This window comes from Trachurus japonicus, chromosome 22 (genome assembly GCF_045865225.1).
Source record: "Trachurus japonicus isolate A0001 chromosome 22, Traja_1.0".
NCBI lineage: Eukaryota > Metazoa > Chordata > Actinopteri > Carangiformes > Carangidae > Trachurus > Trachurus japonicus.
In genome coordinates, this window is record NC_140928.1 from 8,093,919 (window position 1) to 8,111,244 (window position 17,326).

Sequence of the window (17,326 nt, forward strand, 5' to 3'; positions counted from 1 at the left end):
CTTCTTTTTCTGTAGCGGTGTTATAGCTGCAGCTGACAAGTAGCTACAAGACCACGGTACTAAACAGGCCATATTCTCCCTTTTCACTCAGCTGTGATGAATGGGTGGAATAAGCTGGGTCAGCCTGTTAGCTGACAGAGCTGTTCATGTCTGGAGCTGTAAGTCTGAGTGCACCTTTATTCCATAAAAGAGAAAAGTTCAGTTTTGTCCAAATGGATGAAAAGGGGGGGGGGAGTGTGGTAATGAAAGGAAGGTGCACTAATGAGCCAATGTGTCTAGTAGTGATGCAGACTGTGTACTTCACCTGCTGAACTCACACACACACACACACACACACACAGTAGCTGAACTACCCTCCTCATTTCACCCATCACCATTCTGCTGTAACCTGATACTGGGACTTTATATACACACACAGACACACACACACACACACACACACACACTTGTGCACGCTCTCTCTTGCTTTTTTATTCAGTCTCAGACACACACATACACATTCACACACTCACACACACAAAGAGGTCAAGTTGAGGTTGTGCTTCCATGACATCACTGTTGCCATGACTCATAAGCGTACCCCCAGGCACAGTAAGGCCCTCTCCTCCACACAATCTGTCAGAGGGACTTAGCCACTCACACACACCAACACACACTCACACACACACTCACACACACACCATTTCTCATTCATCACTTGCTCTTAGCATACAGCATTCAAAACACAAACATCATACACAAGTATACCGTGAGTCTGTGTCTGTCTGTACCACAAACACACTAATCAAACAGACCTGGTTTCATACATAATTTGTGTTGCTGACCCTTACCCACACCCACGGAAAGTCATGCACACATTCACACACACAAACACACACACTTACACATCCTGTGTGATTTACAGTGGTCAGAGTCAGATGGAGAAAGCAGGCCTCCTTTGGTCGGAAAAACCTCAACTGCGGGGATCACAGGGGGGAAAGACTTCCATTACCCACACATGTATACACACACACTCACCCTGGTTACAACCCCCAGTGTACACTAAATCACCTTTAGCCATGTTGTATCACTGGACCAGATCTGTGCTTGGGTGTGTGCGCTACTGCTTGTGTGTATATGTTTATGCCTCAAGTGTGTATTTGTAAGGAAGTATTTGTGTACATGCCGTAGCAGCGGAGTAGTCCCCCATCTGTCCAGCAACACAAAAACACAGGTATCTGGTGGAGTTCTTATTGTATGACAGCATTTTATATCTAAGGAGTAACCTAAATGACATGAAATCAGATTTGGACATTACAGATTGACATGAAGACATTATCTTTTATTTTTCCAATCAATTCATTAATGATTTGTTATATGAAATGTTCAAATGAAATTAAATACAACTCACACAATCCCACACAGCTGAATGTGATATATTTTAGGTTGTATGTTTTTCCGTGCACACATTTTTAAAGGTATTCAGAAAAGAAAATTGAATTTGAGCCCACTGTGGGTCTTAACATTAGTGTAATAACTCATCTATCAGACGATGTAGCCCAAACTTTCTGTTTTCGAGTAAATCCGGGATGAAAGTGTGGTATTTTTTTTCCGCATTGGATAATGCAGGCGCACGGATTATGTGTCACGTTGCTCACGATTCATCAGCCACTGATATTGGATCCGTCATCCGTCAATCAAACGTCTGAGACACACACACACACACACCGAGCTTGGTCTCGCCCCAAACATTGAATATCCCGCCCGCTCGATAAAGACCAATCAAATTCGTTTTCCTTACTCGGGTAAACTCGTGCGGCAACTCGTGGAAACTTGTAGGAGGAGGCGCGACAAACAGGACAAATGGCCATTTCTGAACACCTTTAAGATTCGCAACTGTATAAAAAGAGAAAAAATAAGAAGCAAGAACAGTTTTTGCATGACTGTCTGATAAATCAACTATTTTTTGCCTTTGTCTGAAGTGATGACCATGATGGCTTTATGTCTGGGATATATAAAAAGACACATCATTTTCACAGAATGAATGTTCGTGTCTGCTCTGTCGCAAAGTGTTTGCAGTAATTACATCTTCAGTGTAGAAAAAAGCTCATATTACTCCTCCTATGTTAGACCTGGTGTAATTATTATAATTAGGACATACATTCTATTGTATTTCAGCTAAATAATTATATGAGATTAAAATAAACAAAAGTGGGGGGGGAAATGACTTCTAAAAATGGCTCAAAGGAAAATATCTTAAAGCTCCTTTTCTTATAAAATCCAACCACAACATTTTATAAGAAGACGGCCATTACGTGTACACTACATAAGGCTTTGTATTGTGTCATCTCTAACAAGCTGTACTGCTGCTCTGCAACAGTGCTGCAAATGTCATTCTCTGGATAATTACTCTCAGGTGTAGGGACAATTGGTTGAAAATGATACATAATAATGATGAGGATAATGTTTTCTATGAACTAATGACTCCAAAGAACAGAATAGTCACTGTTTGGAAAGGTCCAGAGTCTTTTTTTTCCCCCTTCTTTTTTGGGTTATCCCCGTTTTGTTTGCTCATGGTCAGGAATTCGTGACTAATCCTTTTCTGAGTAGCGCCGGATAATTTAGCGATTTTTTTCCAAAGGGCTGCGACTTGATGAGTTGAAATAAGAGTTTGTAGAGGAAAACAAGCGTTGCATCACACTGTTAGACTACACACACACACACACAAATACGAGAATGTAGGGCCGTTTCTACTCTATTTTGGGCCATTACTGTTCTTTTTTTTCGCAGATGACTGAATTACTAGTTGGATTGGATATTTTCACAGACAATATTTGGGTTGATTGAGGAGTCAGAATGCCTTTTACTTTCCCAATCTGCACTGAGGCCTTGGCTGACCTCAGGAGATAATGAGCCATAGATATCACAATAACATGGCTTGTGGGAATTGGAAAAAACACTCCTTGTCAATCAGCAGCCACTTTTTCAGCCGCGCTGCCAAAATTGTTAATGCGCATCTGTTTTGAAACTAGGGATGCTGTTTTTTTGTGTGTTTTTTTCCTTTTTTTTTCTTAAAAAAATGTTCAAAAGGAAAAAATCAGTAGTTAGGATCAATTTCAGAAATGTTGGAGTTGACCACAGACATTGCAAATATGACCCGACATGATCTCAGTATGTCTCTCTCTCACACACACACACGCACACACACGATCAGTCTCCCTTTTTTCCTCTTTTGCTGAACACGTTAGACATCTTGTAATTGATTTTTAATGGTCAATCTTTATGTCTTTGTCTCCTCAGATCATGACTCAGAGGGGAAGCGTGTTCAAGACATGCTGTCTACAATCGACAAACCACAGGTTGGTATGCACGCACACACATGCACACACACACACACACACACACACACACACACACACACATAGACAGACTCTATGCTCTTATAACCGCTTTCATCAATCACCTTCATGTCTGATGCAGTCACAGCTGGCATGATGTTTGATGTCTTTTCCATATTTCCCCTCTGTCTCTGTGATTAACATAAAAATGAGACGCTTCCACTAAAAAAAAAACAAAGTAGTGGGGTGTGTGTGGAGTGTATCTCTGTCATTTTCAGGGCTTAAATGAAATAATAGTTACTCAGAGGGCAACGGTTCTTTTAAGCTCTGCTCACCCTGGCCACATGAGGGCAGCATCTGCTCATCCACACCGCTGGCTGAACCACTGCGCCTCCGTCAGCTGAAACACACTGTGTAAACACTGAAACAGCCCTTTTTTCTTCCCTCAAGGGCAGAGAGAATGAATGAGCTGCAGACACGGTTTACTGGAGGGGAATTGCTCACTCCCCAGTCGAAACAGTTTGGTCAGCGGGCTGTGCAATTGGACCATTTGATATCTATGAGTTTATGTCAGGGGCTGAAATAGACAGAAGAAAGAAAGCGGCAATGAGAGAAGGAGAAAATGGAGTGTAAAAAGCGAGGGGTGTGGGGTGCGTCGTTAGTTACATGAAAGAGACCAGAAGTTGATGCACAGCAGCGATTTATCTACTGCGGTTACCTCAGGTGACCTCCACAGTGATACAGCCAGTTTATTTTAGCTACTGAGGGGCAATTCAACAAGAAGGAAGAAAAGAAGGAATGTGACATTTGTTTTGTAGAATTTATTTTTCTAATTTCTATATATTATATATTATACAATGCTAAAACACGCAGTAGTTTTTGTTTGGGTTATACTGTATATAGACAAACCTGCCTCTTGATGGATTCATTCATGTGTCAGAGAGATGTGGTAGCAGGTGTTGCAAGAGACGGGGCTTATATGAGAAAGTTCTTAATTTAGAAACGCTGGCAATATTACCTTGCTTCTCTGGTTGTGTTGTTTGCTTTTATATCAGTAAGGTGTGTCTACTTCAGCTAAATTGGATTGCGAGAAGTGGTGGCAGACTAATGGAGAAGGTAGGGAGTGGGTCACTCATGAGTTTCCCCCTATAGCCACTTCCTCTGTGAGGAAAGCTGTAGCAATCCAGGATACACACTATAGCCACCACTTCAGTGAGTCCTCACATTACAAGTTGTTCTTAAGACATACAGTAAATATTTCTATTTGCATGCTGGTTTGACTAATCAATGGATGAAGATGTTTTCCTCCAAGTTACTCTAAAGTAAAAAGCAATTTCTCAAAAACCCTTCACTCTAGAGTGCCTTTTTTGCATAAACCTCATGTGCACTCACATGTTAAATTGCGAGACACAGTCACCGGCCCTGCTGAATTAAGAAGAAAACATCTGGCGCCATGGAAACCGATCAAAGCTTTGCTCGTTCAGTTCGGTAGTGTTCAGTATGTGACAGTTTTTAAAATTATTATTTTAGTTTGGTGCACAGTCTTTGGTTTTTAAAACCCTCTATAAAAGGGTTCGACTAGAAACGTGTATCTATTGGTTTATGGGAATGGCTATAAAAAATGTTGGGATTTTACTGATCGAGACCTTAATGTCATAATCCATCATCTTGACCTGGACTAGAGACAGTGGTTAATTAAAAAAATAAGCACTGGTGCAGATTCACTGTAATGTAGGTTTCATTGTTCACTGTCACCCCATATTAACCAGTGTGGGACAGTCCTGTGCAGATGCAGGTGCAGCAGATAAGACGGTGACGGAGAATGTACACGTTATGATGCAGCGCGATATATGATGTAACCCTTAAATGTTTTATACAATGAGACTTACTCAGCAGAAAAGGGGGTCTACGTGATCCCCTTACTCATTTAATGTCACATCATAACTAGACAGACTCAGTCATATTAAATCTGCACATAAAAGCAGCCATTGTATGGATCGACCGTTTGGGGTCAAAGGTCAAAATAGGCAGAGGGAACTGATGACTGATGCACAATAGATTATACTGTATACTTTCAATGGTACTTGTACTCCATACTTTGAATGGCCTCAGTCTCTCAGGCATTCAGTTGTAGATGATGAACAGCAAGTCTCTCGGGGTCAAAGGGCAAGAAGATGACACCTCTAAGTGGTGCCCTTCATCCCTCATTTCTGCCTCTCGTCCTCTTGCCCTTTACTTTTTCGGCCTCTGTCTTTTCCCCCCAGTCTCACTGTGACATATAAGCAAAGTGATACAAGCGATGCAGTAGTAGGTGGACTCGGATTAAATTCCATCAAAGACACAGATGTTTATATGGACACACGGTGACGTGAGCTTGTAAAACCTAATCATTACGATGATGGAATGACAGTGAAGCGTCTCTGCGTCTCTTCTTCTCTTCCTGTCTGTTGCTCTTCCTCACAGACGGTCTAGGCATAACTGTGGTTTGCAGTTCCCTTAAGGCACATTCATCGCCTATTCAGTGGATGTGGAGTCTGGAATTGCAGCAGACTGTGCTAAATCACACTAAATTGGCTCACCCACCATGTGTTGCAGCTAAAAACACCCATAAACATGCACACACTTGCAGGCAGACGCACAGTTAAACACGCAACACATGTTAGTGTGTGTGTGTGTGTGTGTGTGTGTGTGTGTGTGTGTGTGTGTGTGTCAGATCAGTTTAATTTTCTTAGATGTGCTCAATCTGGAAAGAAGAGCCAAATCTGGAGGGGTGGTTTCACTGTGATACACACAGGCACACACAGACTTATAAAACCACTTAAATGAACAGACACACAAAAAACACATAGGTTATAGTAAAAAACACACACATTTTTTCTTATTTGTGTTTGTTGAATTGTAGAATAGAATAGAGAAAATGAAATGGAGAAGGACACAATTGAATAGAAATTTAATTACATATTAAAAATGTATTCAATAAATCATCCTGTAAAAAAAAAAGAAAAGAAACAAAAAAAGCTGCCGTACACACAGGGAAAGCTGTCTGGGAATCCACCCTTTAGTTATTTGTGCACGAAGCATGTCTTATATTTGTTAATGTGTGTCTTACAGGTGTCCAACGTGCAGGCGCGAGCTGCACGGCTGTCCTGGGCCCCCCCGGCAGGGCTGGTGAACAGGCATAGTAACGGGATGCCTGTGTCCTGCTCCTACGAGGTCTCTCTCTCAGATAAGGGACGAGATGGAAAATATCGCCTCATATACAGGTAGGTAAAAACACACACACACACACACAGACACACAAACATACAGGAGCATATGAGCTAGCATACAAGCGTGACCGTCGTTTGTGTTTGTTGTGTTTTTGTTTTAGTGGCGAGGAGTTGGAGTACCATCTGAAAGACCTAAGGCCAGCGACAGACTACCACGTACGGTAAGGAGACGTCTTTAACTTGACTTATCCACCTTTTTCCGAACGTCAAAAACGTAAGCCATTTTTATGTTTACGTTTCCATGGTTTCGGTAGTCGCGTTAAATGCATGGATTTTTTTTTTTTCAATGAAAATCTGTAAAACACCAGCTTTAATTTTAACAATGGATATCACACAAATTGACATCCGTGTTAAAAGCCAGTGTTAATACAGTAGATCCATGCGTTTACCGCAGCTATGACAACGACTGAAAACCATGGAAACGTAAACTTACAAATCCACCATCCGGGTTTGACCATCGATGACGTACGGAAACTTGTGGATACCTGATGCTGTGAACAGCACAGGACTCTTCTTATATTTTTTAAATGTTTGATTATCTTTTTGTGTGTGTTTGTGTGTTTGTGTTTGCTTCAGGGTCTCGGCAATGTACAACTCGGTTCGAGGCTCGTGTTCAGAGGCCGGCTCGTTCACCACACACTGCAGCGTCCCGGATGTCCCGCTCCCCCCGAAACTCTCCCACCGCACCAAGAGCACCCTTACATTACAGTGGAAGGTACGGGCACATTTATTATTGTTTTTACACCGAGTCACCCCCTGAAAAACTGCTGATTAAGCTTTTTCACCCCCCAATAAACACCGTAGTGATTCAGATTTACAGTGTTTCAATTAGTTTTGATAGCGCCTTTGGACTTGGCTATTATAAATCAATCAGGAACTTCTTTATGGTCTGCGTCTCCCACACTGTATTTGTACAGTCGTATCCCTAGAAAGGAAAACAGCTTTGAAGGTGAACATTATGTGTTTCTTCACCTAGTTTATCTCCCAGCTTGACTCTATCAGTCCCGCAGCACCCAGCGGGGAGACAGCGGTGCGTTGTTGCACAGCGCCGTCACGCCGCATCCCCGCGTCCTCTCTGACCTTTTCCACACGAGCAAATTTTTCTCCAATCACACTGTCACTGATAGAGCGTGACATCACTCACCCAGACAGGATGCAGGGGCCAATTATACAAACACGGCAGGTATTTTGTCTGTCTCAGTGTCAGCCTTTAATCCCGGCCTAATCTCCATCTCTCTCTCTCTCTCTCTCTCTCTCTCTATCGTCTCTCGTCTTCCTCACCTCTTCCATTTTCCTGTCATCCACAGCCCCCGGGTGACAACGGATCCAAAATCACAAACTACCTGCTCGAGTGGGATGAGGTGAGTTCCCCCTCTTGACGTCTATCATCTATCATGCTTTCCCTTTATTTAAAAAAAAAAGTCACTTATTCCGATCATGGGATGTCACTAGATAGATGTTAACATTCAGCTCCTTAGATAAGACGTACTCACTGTCTGGCCCTCCCTCCTCTTCCTCCTCTCCTTCCATACGTATTCACTCTGACATGCTACTTTTTCCTCATTTGTTTTACTTCTTTCTTAATGCAATTAATCTCCCCCCATCTGTTCCCATCTTGTCTTACTTTGTCTCTTCTCCTCCTCCTCCTTTTCTCCTCTGCAGGGAAAGAAGAACAGTGTTTTCAGAGAATGTTACTTTGGGAGCCAGAGACACTGTAAGCTGACACGACTGTTCCCCGCCTGTGGCTACACGTTCAGAGTGGCTGCACACAACGACATCGGCACAAGGTACTGTTGCATATTACCGAAGACACACAAATACACATCATCATCATAACACAGAAGGCAGTTGTCACAACTCTTTCCATGCAGTAGGCCGGGGATGCAGGGATTCGTTAAAATACATGTCAGCTTTTAAAAAGAGCAGGTGACAGGCGGCCCTCTGGTGAGACTTCAAGCTATATTCCAGTAACCATGGATACCCATACCTACGGGGAGGCAAATTATATCGGTGTCAGCCACGGCCATGCACCGTACACTGCCACGCCGCCACCGTGATGGCAGGCAGAGAGACACAAACATGCTCCGGCTTGTCTGTAGCATGTGAGATGAATCCTCTCCCACTTTGTCATTTTTCCCTCCATTTCCTCCGTCCTCTTGTCCTCTGCCTCTCTGCCATTAAGGCAGGGAGCATCTCCCCTGTGGTCGTTAGGGCGACAGGGGGGGAGGAGGTGATGGAGAGGAGCAGGAGCGAGGCAGTGGAAGTGATGATGCTCTCGGGCTGAACCTTTGGATGCCTTAACCCTCCTGTTTTCCTCCTGCGTCAAGGAAGGAAGGAAGGCAGGAAGGACGAAGGGAAAGAAGGAAGGAAGGAAGGAAGGAAGGAAGGAAGGAAGGACGGACAAAGAGAAAGATGGGAGGAAAGAAGGAAGGGCAAAAAGGAAGGAAGGATAGATGGAGGGAGGGAACAGATTGGGTCAAAAAGGAAGGAAGAAGGGAAGGAAGGAAGGGAGGAAGGGAAAAAGGATTGTGGAAAGAAGGAAGGGAAAAAGGAAGGAAAGATAGATGGAGGGAGGGAACAGATTGGGTCAAAAAGGAAGGAAGAAGGGAAGGAAGGAAGGGAGGGAGGGAAAAAGGATTGTGGAAAGAAGGAAGGGAAAAAGGAAGGAAAGATGGAGGGAGGGACCGAATCAGGTCAATTTGATCAAAAGAGGAAGGAAAGATGGGAGAAAAGAAGGAAGGGAAAAAGGAAGGAAAGATAGATGGAGGGAGGGAACAGATTGGGTCAAAAAGGAAGGAAGAAGTAAGGACGAAGGGAAGGAAGGAGGGAGGGAAAAAGGATTGTGGAAAGAAAGAAAGGAAAAAGGAAGGAAAGAAAGATGGAGGGAGGGAACAGATTCGTTCAAGGAAGGAAGAAGGGAAAAAGGAAGGAAAGGTGGAGGGAGGGAGGGAACAAATCAGGTCAATTTGATCAAAAGCGGAAGGAAAGAAGGAAGGGAAAAAGGATTGTGGAAGGAAGGAAAGAAGGAATGATGGAGGAAGGGAACAGATTGGATCAGTTTGACCCAGAAGGACAACAGGAGGGTTAAAACATCCCTCAGCTTGAAGTTCCTTTTGAAGCCGCGGAGACACACGCACTCACAGACATACTCCAAGCTTTCGGTTACACTCGCTATTTTTCTTCCTTGAGAAAGGTTTTACAACCTCTCAGACTCCTACTGCTGGATGGATGCTCCCATTCTTCTCTCCTGCAGCTGAAAAACAAACCCCCACCCCTCCTCCTCCTCCTCTGTCTTTTCCGACACATATATCTTATCTCCCTCCATCATGACTCTTGTTTAACTTCTGAACCATCTCCACTGGGACGGGCGCTCACCTGTAACTGCACATGCACTCCCTTCGAATGAGCACTCATCATGTCAGTGTTCTTTTTACTACGTCTTCTTATCCTCCTCTCTCTCTCCCCCGAGCTGCCAAAATCAGAAATTCATGATGTACAACCTCCCTTCACTCTCGCGCTGTTGTCGCTTTTCCCTCAAAAGTAATGAACTGACAAGTCAATAATGTGCTTCTGCATTTTAAATTTTAAAAAATGGCAAAAAGAAAAACTAAAGAAGATGTGAATGGAATGGAAATTTGAATGTGAATTGGAAATGTGATTGTGTTTTGTGCAGTGGCTTCAGCACAGAGGTGGTGTTTTACACCATGGGCACTCTGCCCGCTCTGCCTCTGGCACCACGGCTGGTCAGGGCCGGGGTGTCCTGGGTGACCCTGGAGTGGGGGCGTCCTGAGGGCAGTCCCAGCGAGGAGCAGCTGAAGTACACACTCGAGATCCAGGAGGACAACAGCGTGAGTAACACACACACAAACACAAACACATTACTGGCACAGGTTATTTTCCATTACATTATAAACATCCCTCAGTGGCTGGAAACGTGTTATACATACCCATATTTTTGTAAATGTGAAAACCTTAATTAAGTTTAGTGAAACTTTTCCTATTTTATTATTTGACTGAACTTTATTCCGTCAGTCAATTGAATCCCAAAGGAATAGAGAGGAAAATACCAACAACAACAAAAAAAACTCCACCAGGTAGTGATGTATTTTCAAAAAACAGATTATGAGAAAATATTCAAAATTACATCCATAATGGATCTCAAACCCTCTCCCACACACACAAAGAGTGCAAAAGTCAGCAGTTATTGAATCCATATGCTCAAGAATTTATATGCATTCAAGTACGCTGCCGAAAGAAAGAAGCTCTTACACACACAGACTGCAGTACTGACAGTGTATCTCCCACAGGGAACAGACTTTCATCCAAAGTACACTGGAGAAAACTTGACCTGTACTGTACAAGGCCTGAAGAGGAGTACACAGTATAAATTCAGGGTAAGTGAAGTAAAGCTGCAACATCAAAGCTACCCTCATGTGCATTTTTGTGGATGAGAAAATTGAAAATAAAGTGGAACCATAAATGATTACAGTATATTCTTCATTTTGAACCCTACATTTGTGTTAATACATTTTGGAAAATATGCTGGATAAAAATGCTCCCTTGTTGAGAGCTAGAAGAGAAGATTGATGTAACTATCCTTCCTTTCATCCTACTTTATGAATCATCTCATATAGGTAGAAACCTTTTTTACACTTATATATATTTTGTCAGGTGCTCTACCTCTTCAGTTCTGCTATTAAATCAGTTCCCAGTTGGTGATGTTCTCTTGTTAGATAAAACATAATGTTTCCAAGGACACCAACCTATCCATGTAGCTTTCAGCGGCAATCTAACATCCATCAGTCGAGGAAGGAATACAGAATTTAACCACCGGAGAATTGGCTGCAATCTAAAGAGTAGCGAAACAAAGCAATTCAGCCGCCATTAAGATCGCGGGGAGCAGCGTCCACCTCTACTTAGAAGCTGTGATCGCTGCTCATAATTTGAGGACATCGTGAAACAAAATGTTCCTGCTGCAGGAGATCTCTAAGTGCGTTCGTTCGCATGTGTGTTAATACCTATTATGGTGCCGTAAGCTCCAAAAAGGCCTTACATGTGCTGTACTGTAACTGCACACACATGAACACATGCCGTCACACGCACGCACGCACGCACACACATCCAAACTCTGTGTTCCTTGTGATGTTCATCCAACCGTGAACATTTGGGAACAAAACAGATTGTCCACAGGATGAGATAACGGAGGGAGTAAACTGGAGAGAAATGGAGGCAGATGAAGCTCAGGTGAAAGAAGAGAGAGTAATGGTTTCTATTAATCAGGATCTTACTTCACCACCTGATAGATTTCTCCGCAGCCTCTCTTCTCTCGTCGACCCACGCTCACTGTGAATCTTTTTTGTCCACCACTGCACCGTTACTCATTTTCTCTCCTCTCTTCCTCTACTTCATTCATCTTTCCTTCACCTGTATCCTGTCTTTTCTTCCTCTCCTTTTCCTTTCTCCTTTTGGTCACCTCACGCTCTGCCTCCCTCCCTCTCCTGTCCTATTTCTCTGCCCCCTCTCTGTAGCTCATAGCGTCAAACATTGAGGGAAAAAGCAGTCCCAGCGAAGTGTTGGTGTGCACCACCAATCCAGACAAACCAGGCCCTCCATCTACACCCTGTGTCACCGCGGCAACGCCCTACGGATTTACCGTCACATGGGGTAAATGGACACACACACACACACACACACACACACACACACACACACACACACACACACACACACACACACACACACACACACACACACACACACACACACACACACACACACACACATGTTGTTCTGTAAACTGGCATGTAAAGAAAGAAGACAGAGAATTATTCCTGATACAGAAACACGTGTGTGGATGCAAGTGGAAATCCACACACCATACATAAATCCATCATCTACACCCTCTAATAAGCCAGTGCATCCAGAGGAATATTTTTTTCTTCCAGTACGGGGCAGTTCAAAAAGATTCAAGCCTGACAAATAAAAAATTAAATCCAGCAGAGCATGTCGCAGAATAAAACCGCGACAAGCTGCTGCTGCCTCTGGGGTGTTATCATTGAAGTGAGGGAGAAAGCCATAAAAGCCAACACGTCGGCTGTCATCCATCTGTCTCGTGTTAGCACTGCTGGAGTCAGTTCTGCCCGTCCTTCCTTAAACACGATAAATGATACAATACTGCTGTAATATTAGAAACACGGCACAGATCATACCGTATGTCTTTACATCACTGTTTTGACTCTAACATGTTGTTTGTAGAAATCGTACTTTACTTTTGCCTCAGGTTTTTATTTATTGAACCAATATAACTGTGATTATGGCAACAATGATAGCACGAGTCACATGGATTGTTTCCAGCGCTGCTCATGCACTTAAAGTCGTGCATTATTCCATATTCACCATCATGCTGTCTGAAGAACTGATCGAAGCGTCAGCTCTGTTGCTAATTAAAAACTTTGAAAGCTGCTTTTCAAAAAATATTTTTTGGCTGAGACACAGCATCGATGTGTCTGGGTCCCAATTTATAATTGATTTTATACTTAAAAACTAAAATCAACCACTCTCTTGCGCCCACAGATCCTCCACAGGACAACGGGGGCTCGGAGGCTCTCACATACCTGCTAGAGATCTCAGAGGGATGCTCCGAAGGTACGATTTACATCGATTTACATCTATCACTGTGTCTGAACATCTGTCCATCGGCTAATAAGAGGCCAGAACAAAGCTCAAACTGTTCCAGCCGTCCTTTCTCACCCCCGTGTTTGTTCTTTCGGTGTTACCCATTACCTTTACTTACCCCTTTATGAAGAATGGCCTGTGTAATTCACTCTTTATAAGCATCAATTTAACGCACAGCGCCGTTTGGATTTCCTCAGATCAGCAACTCCAGGAAATGAAATGTCCTCCTGTTTTACTCAGTCGATAACGGCGGAGAGAGAGAGAGAGAGAGAAGGAGAGAAAAAGAGTGAAAGAGGCATAATTCTATTGAATCTGCGTTTTATTCAATCACATCAGAGAAAGAGGAATGAGATGCTGCTGTTGATGTCGAGACTTGTGTTGAATTTAAATTCTGGAAAGTCGTTCGGCTCAGCAGTCGTTCATCCTAAGGATCAGGATAGATTGGTTAATTAGACTAAACTGATGTGATTTGGTCATTTAGCTCTCACTCTGTTCTTTTTCTGTCTGTGGCAGGAACTGGTGTGATTTATCTCAGCTACCTCAGAAGTGTGTTTAGCAGTTAAAACAAAAAAAACAACTTAATTTTCAAACATCAACTCCAACTCCGTCTGTATGTCGTCAACATCTTTCCCTCTGTTTCCTGAGCTCTCTTCACCCTCACACCTCTCAGGCTGAACTCTCGAACTGAGACGAGTCTGACTCATCTCACTGTGTTTTCTGTGATTCACAACACTCAAGTTTTGGGTGTATGTGTGCATGTGTGTGTGTATGTGTGGAGGTTTACTGCGAAACAGATGTAAATCAAACTAATATAACAAGTGACAAAACACTAAAGTCACTTATGTGTGTCTGCTCGGTGAAATCCACGTTGTGTTGTTGCCGGAGTTGGTCAGAAAATGTACATTACATAATCACAATGCAATTTGCATTCTCTGCAAAATTGGTTTTGGTGTAAACAGGATCTAAATTAGCATAACACAGGAGCTGTCTCACAGGTGGGATAATGAACAGCACAACAGCACAAGCCGACACCACATAGCAACTGCAACACAAAGTGGTGGTGAGAAGGAATAAATTAGGTCAATGGGATTCTGTTTCTGGGAAAATAATGAGGTCATCTGTAGAAAAACTTACATAACAACAGGAGATATACATGCACGTATGCTTGCGTATGTGATGGGTTGTGTAATTGCATTTCTTTGTTTTTCTCTGTGTGTGTGTGTGTGTGTGTGTGTGTGTGTGTGTGTGTGTGTGTGTGTTTGCCGGAGCAGCGAGCCAGTGGGAGGTAGCGTACAGTGGACCAGCAACAGAATGCATGTGTGAGCGCCTGACACCCGGCACCGTCTACCGCCTACGTGTGTGCAGCATCACCACCGGGGGACACAGCCCGGTAAGACACACGCACGCACAAATACTCAACTTTAAAATAGTGACTGACCTGTGAACTTTGAATTTGAATAGTTGTTGAGTTCAGCAGAAAAATGTGAGAACGTCTGCAGTCTGCACACACACTGGTCAAAAAGTTCCCAAGTATCGTTATTAACAGTTTATCGAATGTGTCTAATTATTGTTCCTTCTCTTCTTGTTTGTCTTTGCACCTGAAGTGCACTGTTAGTGTTCCGGTCCGCACATTAAGTGTCCCACCAGGGCCCTGCCAGCCGCCAAGGATTGTGGGTAAAGCCAAACACAAGGAAGTGCAGTTAGAATGGGGTGAGTGCAGACATCCACGTATACTGGGTTTAGTTTTATTTACTAGAATTTTATTTTATTTTTTTACGCAAGTCAGCTAAATCACCCTCTGGCAGTTTAATATGTTTCCTGGCCAGCTCTAATGTAACCCCAGTCAACCATGTTTCACCCTAATTGAGCCCTAATTTAGCCCATTAAAAGCCTAACCTAGCCTCATATCTGACTTAACTCTCCTAATGTCGGCCCATTATTGCAGATTAGTACTGTTATCTGCTGGCAGGCAAAATCTCCCAGTCTGAAATGCAGAGGAAGTTCCTGCTTTACCAAGTTTAATACAGCTGGCCACAGCCCTAATCAGCTCGCATTCAGGCAGCGCTGCTGCAATTACTGGCTGGAGCTGAAGGTCAGACATAATGTATTGGAGGGCTTTCCTCACTGTCTCCATCATTTATTACCTTGGCCACACTGCAACCAAAATTAAACATCTGGCAGAGGAAAGAATCCCCTGCAAATCACTGAGAAATGTACCTTTATAAATGTATCGGTAAACACATGTCATCTCGAACACCGTGTTTTTCCATTACGCATGATTTGTAAATACATGTAATTTAATCCCATCTCTTCTTCTACCTCCGTCTGCTTAGACTCCCCCGCCTCCGAGGGAGTGTGTGAGGAGTGTGTGTTCAGTCTGGAGATGAGCGAAGGGGACGCCAAGCCGGCGGAGGTTTACCACGGGTCGGAGTTACAATGCACCGTTGGCAGTCTGCTACCTGGAGCCACGTACAGCTTCCGCCTGCGGGCTGCCAACGAGGCTGGGGTGAGAGATTCACACAGCAGGAGTATGATCAGAAAAAAACAAACAAACAAACACACAAAAAAAAGCCATTTCCTCTTTTTTTCTTTCCAAACAAAAAAAGCTATTGAGCTGAAAAGACCATAAAATCCACTATAAAATCAAATTTTCCTCTTGCATAGTTTGGAATTCTTAGTAGAACAGATGTCTACTGTTATAGAAACACATACACACACACACACACACACACGAACAAAGACATACACACACCCACACATCACACACTCAGACTGTCTGGGACACTCTGACCTAATCGCTGCTGGTCCTGTTTATCTAACTGTGGTCATGTTTGGATGCAGGAGTGTGCCACAGTCTGGAGTTAGCATCTTATTGCTTTGATTATCTCCACAGACAAGCGCTCTAGAGCGAGCTCTCAGACTGACTGATGGAACATAGGCACAAACACAAGACTCACACACACTAACATCAATATACAAAGCATACAGGAGACGCCAAGGAGGAACATATATGCATACATTCTGTGTGAATGTGTATTACTGAAAATAAAAAAAATAAAAAAAGGAAGCAAAACTTTTTACATTTTTAATGCACTTGAATGTCCAATAAAAAGACCGAAAGATTAGGAGTCGCCAAGGAAGCAGCACTCATGGCTCAAGTGTATGAGCACATAAAGATTTGTGATTTCTCTAATAGTAGTAATAGTAAACTTTATTGTCAATCACACTGTGTAACTGTCGATTACATAGGGGATCGAAATTACGTTTCCCCAAACTCCTAATGTGCAATTAACATTCAACATACATTTACCACACACATATAACATAAAAATGAACACAGACATTAACGATATTAAAAATGCGCACAGATATGCAGACAGACAAACAATGGCCTATGAAATTTGATGCAATAATAAAGTGCAATGTGAAAAAGTGCAAACTGCAGAAGCAGCAAAGACATGTGTATGTTATGTATAGGTATGTTCATGGAATTTCACGGAATTTCCTTGAGTGAGTTGAGTAGTCTGACGGCCTGTGGAAAAAAGCTATTGCTGAGTCTGGTTGTCTTGGCACCACATGCTGTGGTAGTGTTTGCCAGATGGTAGGGGGGGAAACAGTTTGTGTGCTGGGTGCGTGTCTCTTCCACTTGTGTCAGGTTAAACTTATCTCTGATTGTGCGTTGCAGTTGGGAGCGTACTCCGACCCGACGGAGGTGACGACTGCAGCGGGTCCTCCCGGCCAGTGCGGGGCGCCAGTCATCACTCCCACCAGCAACACCTGCGTATCGCTTAACTGGGAGGTGAGACGGACAAACGAACGCACAAATGTGTTTATCACAGTCAGAGACACACACGATCTGTTTAGAGATGCTCAAACTCCCCTCTGTCTGTCTCCACTGACATAAAAGCTGCCAAGCTGTTGACAAACAGACGGAGGAGACTGTTGTTCACAGCAATCCAGCCTGTAAATGTATCTTTAACGGCCTGTCACTCATTTCCCCTCGGCCTTGCTTTAACAAGACACTGTATCTACTTTTGTTTACTTTCTGTTTGAGAGGCAGCTCTT

At 43.3% G+C, this 17,326-nt stretch overlaps 1 protein-coding gene across 4 annotated transcripts in view; it reads left to right on the forward strand.

Moving 5' to 3' along the window:
- Positions 1 to 17,326, forward strand: part of fndc3ba (fibronectin type III domain containing 3Ba) — a 100,210-nt gene that overhangs the window by 62,778 nt on the left and 20,106 nt on the right. For 2 of the 4 annotated variants that reach the window (XM_085766690.1, XM_085766691.1), the window contains exons 8-21: positions 3,280 to 3,338; positions 6,429 to 6,580; positions 6,688 to 6,747; positions 7,163 to 7,301; positions 7,894 to 7,947; positions 8,249 to 8,373; positions 10,260 to 10,434; positions 10,894 to 10,980; positions 12,115 to 12,250; positions 13,160 to 13,231; positions 14,530 to 14,651; positions 14,866 to 14,971; positions 15,595 to 15,767; positions 16,947 to 17,060. In XM_085766690.1, the coding sequence (XP_085622816.1) occupies positions 3,280 to 3,338; positions 6,429 to 6,580; positions 6,688 to 6,747; positions 7,163 to 7,301; positions 7,894 to 7,947; positions 8,249 to 8,373; positions 10,260 to 10,434; positions 10,894 to 10,980; positions 12,115 to 12,250; positions 13,160 to 13,231; positions 14,530 to 14,651; positions 14,866 to 14,971; positions 15,595 to 15,767; positions 16,947 to 17,060 (1,574 nt within the window). The remainder of the gene's footprint in view (positions 1 to 3,279; positions 3,339 to 6,428; positions 6,581 to 6,687; positions 6,748 to 7,162; positions 7,302 to 7,893; positions 7,948 to 8,248; positions 8,374 to 10,259; positions 10,435 to 10,893; positions 10,981 to 12,114; positions 12,251 to 13,159; positions 13,232 to 14,529; positions 14,652 to 14,865; positions 14,972 to 15,594; positions 15,768 to 16,946; positions 17,061 to 17,326) is intronic. The other 2 variants (XM_085766692.1, XM_085766693.1) reach the window with 1 other exon arrangement.